This window comes from Penicillium arizonense, assembly GCF_001773325.1.
Source record: "Penicillium arizonense strain CBS 141311 chromosome Unknown PENARI_contig142, whole genome shotgun sequence".
NCBI lineage: Eukaryota > Fungi > Ascomycota > Eurotiomycetes > Eurotiales > Aspergillaceae > Penicillium > Penicillium arizonense.
The window spans coordinates 1-7,711 of NW_019173419.1; the positions used below are offsets into that span (position 1 = coordinate 1).

The 7,711-nt window shown below is 48.2% G+C and overlaps 2 protein-coding genes across 2 annotated transcripts; one reads left to right on the forward strand and one right to left on the reverse strand.

Moving 5' to 3' along the window:
* Nucleotides 1–2,703: 2,703 nt before the first annotated feature.
* On the reverse strand, nucleotides 2,704–3,572 carry PENARI_c142G02654 (uncharacterized protein; the record flags this gene model as incomplete). The annotated part of the gene is made up of 2 exons (XM_022638003.1): nucleotides 2,704–3,188; nucleotides 3,266–3,572. The coding sequence occupies 2 exons, from the start codon at nucleotides 3,570–3,572 to the stop codon at nucleotides 2,704–2,706; spliced, it is 792 nt and encodes a 263-aa protein (XP_022482141.1).
* Nucleotides 3,573–6,031: 2,459 nt separating this feature from the next.
* PENARI_c142G10169 (uncharacterized protein) lies at nucleotides 6,032–7,601 on the forward strand (the record flags this gene model as incomplete). Its single annotated transcript, XM_022638004.1, has 2 exons — nucleotides 6,032–6,798; nucleotides 7,325–7,601. Coding segments are annotated over 2 exons (1,044 nt in total), but the record flags the coding sequence as incomplete, so codon positions are not given.
* Between the last annotated feature and the right edge of the window lie 110 nt (nucleotides 7,602–7,711).

Consider the following 7,711-nt stretch of genomic DNA (forward strand, 5'->3'; position numbering starts at 1 on the left):
TTCGCTGTCAGTAAAGCTTGAAGACTATAGTGAAGATGCACCAGCTGGGCCATTGCGTCAACCTTCGCCGAAAAAGGCAAAAGAACCCAAAGCTCGTACGCGGACCACTAAGATAACGACCTGTATGTCCCCGAAATCACTGGCTTTGCTAAGTGGAATCGAGCCTATCTAGGCTCTATCATCTATTGATTATCTATTTATCCTCTTATAGGTATGTTTAAATAAGGTATACAATGAGATGGCGAGTGGGAGGCCGAAGTGGCCTTACCGTCACCTAGCGTTGTGGTGTAACCTTGGTGCGACGGTACAAAGGTAGCCGAAACTGGCGCCTGTCTTGGCTGGTCACCCTGAGTGCTCAGGCTGATCATCACGTGATCCTGATTGGTTGGCTCCCGGTGGCCCATCAGTAAGCTGCGGCCCCATAATCGATTGGTGCCTGGTAGGTCCGTAACAGTAAGATGTATGGACAAAAATGCTGGGGGCTGGTAATTAAATACTGTTAATAACCAAATGTGTAAAAGAAAAGGAGTGGTGATTTGATGGGGTAATTTAATCTGGTCAATTAATTTCGAGGCATACAATTATTGATCACAATCAGCCAACCAGTTTGATGTATCAGGTCATATTTGAGATCTCAGAGCATTTGATGTGGAAAACGAGTAAATACAACCAACGGTCTACTCCAAACCCCGATCGAACAGATTGTTCATTTCGTTGAATCTAGCAATATAATGTCCTTGCCGTTACCTGTTCATTATCATCGTGCCTAAAGCAGTTGATGTCTACTAAGCCAGTACGTTCAAATTGCCATCAGACGCCGTTGTTAGATCCATTTAACCCAGCCCTTCGCATTCCTCTACATGGACCAGAAATTTATTTTACGGCTTCCCTGCTATACTTTTGACCGGAGCAGTAGCCATCTGCGTGTTTGTTGTGTCCCGCAGCATTTTCTTGGCTATCGAACGATAACTCTATCGGTCCAAGCACCTCAATCGAGCACAGAAAAGAATTGCACGAGTTTGAGGTAACGCAGACTTCTGACAGCCCCTCAAAGGCCACAAAAGCGACTTAGGCTTTTGTAGGCAAGCTTCTTTCTTGTTTTCGTTGCGCACAAATACGTTTGCAAATGTCAAGTTATTCTGCGTCTTGAGAGTAGTTTGTACTTCAGATAGCTGCAAAAGTGCTTCCAGCAAACATCTTATTCCCAGATAATGAAGCATCTCTACAATAAGGCCGGCACTAGCGTCTGTGTTACTAAACATATTTGCTTCCATCATAGATGAATTGGACGTACTATTACTAACCACGAAAAGACTCATTGTTTACGCAGATCTAATACCAACCAAAAGTCACAAATTTTAGAGACACCGCAGGTAATAATACGACTCAAGGTAACAGTATGAAAGTCGCCACAGGGAACTGGAAGGTCGTGTGCAATTAGAGCAAACAAGGCGACAGTTCCGTTGGCAGTCTGTAGATAGTTTTTGGCTGCCTCTTGCCGTTGCTTGATTGATAAGATGACTGGAAATGGTATTGGGCTTGAACTGTGCGCAGCCTCACTTTCCTGTTGGCTAAAACCAAAAGCATGTCATAGGGTATATATACATGCACGTTGTCTGTCCATAGCGGCCTGCAGATGCATGCACTTGTACCCAAATATCCAACCTTGGCAGATTGTTATTGGGTTCGAGATATGTGCCATGTCTCGTTCCTATCGTAAGCAAGCAATCCAGAACCCGGGAAAGAAGTCAGGACAACGCATCATCCACGCGATCCTCTAGGTGACCGCAGAGGTTCAAGCAAAGGGAACCGCGCTTCGTCTCCGATGGTTTACCGCTACCTCCAGCAATAGAACAGACACCTCTTTGTGGTGCTGCGGATTATTACTCGAATGAGCAATCGTTTCAGGAAGCTAAGATATGTCCTTGGGTAGGGCAGTTTTCTTCGTCTGCTAGACTTAGCCTTCAGTTTCAGTTTATTTCCTTCCATTTAGCGAAATGTTGGCTTTGTCCCGTACGAAGTCTACAGGCCAGCTTCTGGTCGTAAAGTCCCTGACCCATCCCGCGTCCACAATAAATAGCCAGAGGTATAGACCACATTTGCCCCGAAAGACTTCTGTTTTCCGCTTGCACGTTACCGGTAGGCCAGGGTGGTTACCGGCGGGGACCTGGCTTGCTACAGGTCCGGATGGTCTAAAAACGCACCCAGTGCTAGCCCACGCCCGTAAAAATTACACCAGATGTTCATCGTTGTCTCGTTGGGGCAGATTCTCGGCAAGCCGTGAAAATACGCTGCAATAACGAACGCCAAACCCGGCACTGCCTATCCTCGTTTTCTGGCTGCACGTTCATGTTCGAAAAGAAAGACCGATACAGTGTGTGTGTAATCCAACTTTGCGAGGGGTCGGCTACTGCTACTACTACTTCTTGTGCGATCTTGCCTTCTGTGCTTCGCTCTTCAGGGTTCAGATTTCCGTTTTTGGGATCAAGATGGAAGCATTTCACCGCAGAATAAACCCCATCAACATGGCCCGCAAGCTGCGAGGTTGCTGGGCGCGAACGCAAAGATTTGCACATTGCTTTGTTCAGCCGGTGTGTCTCCCGCAAATTGGTGAAGAAAAACCAAGAATCTTTTGACCCCCCAAACCCCTTAGTGTTTCTCCAATCAATGTAATGTTAGAACGCTTCAGTTGGCCCGTTCAATTCAACCGACGGGGCTCCACGGCATCGGGATAAGAATCCGACTTTGCATGGTCTGGATGAGGGGAACGGTCTTGTACACTGTCTCAGCCCAGCCCTCAACGCCCCACGACTCCTCGCGGCGGATCTTGCGTTCCTCCAGATTGGCGAACTGACAGAGGTGGTGGACCGTGTTTAAGTCGCCAATCTGCACAAACCATGCACCCACGCCCTCCATAACCTCGCGACGTGCTGCAATACCGCGACGCCAATTTGTTTCCCATTCCAGGAGCTTGCCCTGATGCAGAGTGTATGATCGAAGCTCAAACGGTCCACCGAGACGGCGAGGCGGGGTCGTGGGCCAAAACGATAACTCTTGCATCAGGAATGTCTTCTTGCTCTGTATCAGGCTCTTGAGTTTGCGGTCGAACTCACGGAACCCCTGCTGTTCTGAGATATTGTGAAGGGAGGAATTGTATCCTTCGTACCGTTGATATTCCCAGATATGGACTGTTCAAGAAGAACAAGAAGAACCTAGTCAGCCCATACACTGTATCTTACTAGTTGGTTGGTTGGTTGGAATTTACCAAAGGTATCATTGTTGCCCACTTGTGTCCGCCAGCTGCCCACCAAATTGACACGGTTCACGTCGGTGTCCGCCATTCGGGGGTACCACTCACCCACAAGATTAACATATTCATCGACTTTATCGGGCTTCACGTCGTGCATGACAATGGAGTGGACGTATTTACCGCCAGCCAGGACATGCGAGAAGGAGCGTGCCATATTCTCGTCGAAGTATTTGCCTTCCTCGGTGCCATAGATGAGCGAGGATAGAGGACCGTGTCTTGAGACGGAATCCCGATGCTGCTTTTCACCTATAAAGTGGTGCATGCAGAGTGAGCCCAGATCATTCTAGTCGAGCACCACGGTGGCATCAATATCAGATCTGATTTAGTCATAGCTGCTCGCACTGCTCACTTGCGGAGCAATGGGAGCGAATTCACGGGAAGGGAAGATGAAGAGGAAAAAGCATTGATGGACTGACTCTCTTGCTGTTCTTTTTTCAGTCGCGCCTGTTCAAGGTTCTCGCGAAACTCCTTCTGCCGTATGAGGAACCCCTCGGTTGACTCTATTGTGATATCTCTGATGGATGGACAACGATAGGCAACGGCTAACGAGCTGAAGGACCGCAACAGAGAGGTCGCGGGGTGAACAGCGCGTGGAACCAGCATGATATGATGGCTTGTACAAGTGAAAACAAGAAACCACAGTAAACCCTCACAGCCTGAATGGATTCAAGGGTGTCCGACAATAAGTTAGGAAGGAGGGATGGCCAATTGTAGTGGCGGATTAAAGGACGGGGAGTACGTGTAGGGCAAGAAGAGCGAAAATTGTTGCAGGAGCCGGTATAACCAAAATGAAAAAGGTGGAGGGGGAGCTAAAAGCAGGAATTAGACTAGAGTAGAAGAGACGGTGTGGATATTGGCTCTGCTCCACTAGGATACTCGCCTTCCAGATTGATGCTGTAAGACTCTTATTGCAACTAAATGGTTGGGGGGGCACAAACTGCTATCTCCTTTCGGGTAATCACAAATATCCGGAGAATGTCACACATCGAGCAGGATTATGCCATGTAATATACAAACACACAGACAAATATACTTGTCACTAAGTATATACGTGTCGCCATTATGACGATATTTGTCTAAGTTGTATGAACGCTCTGGCATATTAATTGTTTTCGTATGCAAGTGCCATTTCCGAGTCTAGAATCGTAGCTAGCCATGGGTCACAGCATACACTGTCATTGTATCGGCAGGGCGAATGACAGCCAACTGTATGACGTCACTATCAGAGAAATAGCGATCTGACCAAAGTCATTGGGCGATGAGACACCGCCCCGAACGTTGGTATACCTCTGAACGTCCTCCGTTCTTCGTTATTGCCATTTGACTCTTGGGCCTCTTGAGCAAGCGCTGCGGAAGAGCGTGAATCGCAAGCGGTGCGGTAGTTGTTGGACAAAGGTGTCGCGTCCTCCCAAAGAGATATGGCGATTGGAAACTCCCTCTTGTTTGCTATGCTACAAGGCATGGGATTGGCATGGGGATAATGTCTCCTACTCTCTCAGGAAGTTTCTATATCAAAACAAGACGTCTTAAGGTCGATCTGCTTTGCACTGAGCTGCCTTGATGACCACGCAGAAATTGTGGAGCAGCTGCTTGAACAAGAGCCATGTGTCCGCAGTAGATTTAAACGTGTCTGTTCTTTCATATTTGGAAGCAGATGGTAGCCCTCCAGCGACGGCCGTATCGGTGGAAGACCAGAAAGGTCTGACTCAAGAAGAGCACGGAACTCTTCTGTGGCGCCTTTCCGCTTCAGTTGCAGCCTTAGCTGCGTTGGCCACTCTTCAACGATGGTATTGCACGGCTTGGAAATGATTTCAGTCGGCGGCGACCCTAGTGAATTCGTGCATCTCCATGTACCTGTGAATCTTGTTAGTGATATCGGATACCACCAAATATCATGTATGACCCCTATGGGCTAAGTTACCTCTGAAAATCCTTTGAAGACCCATTATCAATGTTCGAGCATTCCATAGTCTCGTCATGCCGGCGTTTAGCTAGTGAGAGCCAATCTGGTCTGGGCAAATAATCCATGAGCAGATGCGTATTTAAGACGGAATCTTTCTCGTCTCCCGCTTTTACAATTTCCATCACTGCATTGAGAAACAATGTGATAAGCGTCGCATTCGGGTTCTGATCGGGCGGTTAAAGAAGAAGTGGTGACAATGCTGCAAGTGTTCCACGTATCCCAAGGTAGCCAGCTTATGGTCGGCACAAAAGGTGGCAATAATGACGACATCTCGAATGGCTTATCCTTCACAAGTAACCAATCAAAACGTGCCTGCTTGTCCCCAGATCTCAAACCACGTATCAGGCGTCCCGTACGATTCTATAGCCCGCATTGCCGTATGTCTCAGAACCAAAGCCACTTTAGGACTCAAGGCACAGCGGTATTGGGTTGCAGAAAGAACCAGATACTTAGAAATGTGGCGAGAGTGCCACGTTCTTGGCAGCGTAATACAGCTTGTCGAGAATTTAGCATTTCCTAATAGTAGGGACCGCGTCGAAGCTCACATTGAAACTGTAGTATCAACGAGCCGCGCTCTATTGACCCGATTTTTGTCTTTAACATGGGCGACTATAACCATGTGGGACTTGGAAAACATCTCTTCTGTCATTAAAGTGGCTTTTCCATCGATCTTACGACTTCTTGTCCTGCGCTAGGTAAGCAACACTTGAATTATGGCAGGTGAAACGGGGCCGATCGACGTGTCTCGCCCTATCGCTATGACGATAGCAGCATTTTTCGGCATCACCTGTTATAACGTTCTGGAGATTATGGTCTCCATTTTCATGACCTTTAAGCGTTACCGAGGATTATACTTTTGGAGCATGCTCGTGGCCACCTTAGGCATCTTACTCCATGCTATTGCGGTCCTACTCCGCTTTTTCGCACTTGCCCCTAGCTTCCCTATGGCTGTACTAATTGTCGTCGGCTGGTACGCCATGGTCACAGGCCAATCCGTCGTACTTTATTCCCGGCTGCACCTTGTCGTCAGCGACTACCGTCGGTACCGATGGGTATTGTATATGATCATCATCAATTTTTGCGTATTACACATTCCGGTGTCCATCCTCTTCTTTGGCAGCGGTCTAGGCCATTCAAATTTCCTCGGTCCGTTCAATGTCTATGAGAATATCCAGCTTGCTGGCTTCTCTGTCCAGGAGATCATTATCTCTGGGTTGTATATATGGGAAGCTTCTCGGGCACTCAAACCGGCTCTCGCGCGCGAGGAACGAAGTGGCTATAATGTCATGAAACACTTGATACTCGTCAATATCATTGCCATCCTTATGGATGCTTCGCTTCTTGCGACCCAATATAGCGACAATTTCGAAATACAAACAACGTATAAGACCGTCGTCTATAGCGTTAAGCTGAAGATGGAATTCAGCGTGCTGAACCAACTGGTCGCCTTTTTGATGCGAAATCACTACATAAACGAATATGACAGCCAGCAGACTTGCCTGGAGCCAAACAGAGGTGAAATGGGGTTTTTTCTCACGCCCTATCGTCGCTTCGATCCGGCAAAACAACCCCGACGCTCGGCTTGCAGCCTGCCGAGTGAGAATAGGATTCCCTTTGAAACAGGCACTACAATACTGGACCCTATATCAACAATACAGGAAGAACGCCCGCCCTCTACTGATGATGGAACGTTATCTACTGGCGCGGTGTCCACTATGGGAGGGGTGCTATCACGGCCAAAAAAGTCTCTTCTATACCCAGCGACAGCGTGACAGAGCTTTACATAGATCTATTTCTTTTCCTGTTGACGAAGAAATAATTTGTGAACAATCTGTGAGTGTTGGCTAGGGAATTTGATTTCGAATGCTATTATGGGGTGACCTCATTGATTGCTATATCGATCGGGTACTTGAAATCCCAAGACGCTGAAGATAAAATTGATGTGATTGTGTGCCGAGTGCTTCCTAGTACAAGGCTTGTATTTACATGTGCTGTCGCTGTGACCCTTCGCCCGCTGCCGCCTCCTGTCATATGACCAACAGACATTATAGCAAAGATCCGCCAGCTGGGAGGCGCGAACCGCGAGCTGGGGATGAGCTCCGCCGTACTCGGGTCCGGCTGGGCGACACGCGCAGCGATAGCGGTCGATTCCAGACAAAGTCCCGTGGGCTTCAGAGTGAGCTTGACGCCAGCTCACACCGAGCCAGTCGGCTAGAGACTGAATTGACGCATGTCAGAGGGGGAATCACGGAGGCGATGAAGGCGTTGCAAGGCCATAAGGGCCAGAACAGTAGCGCTATACATTCGTCAGGGCCATCTCCCGAAAGCGTTCACAAACTAGACTGCCCTCCCACTCACCAATTCTGACAACCCCGGACCTTAGCCTCACAGATCTGACTCGAGGTCATTAGTAGTGGTGTACTCTAGACACGGGAATT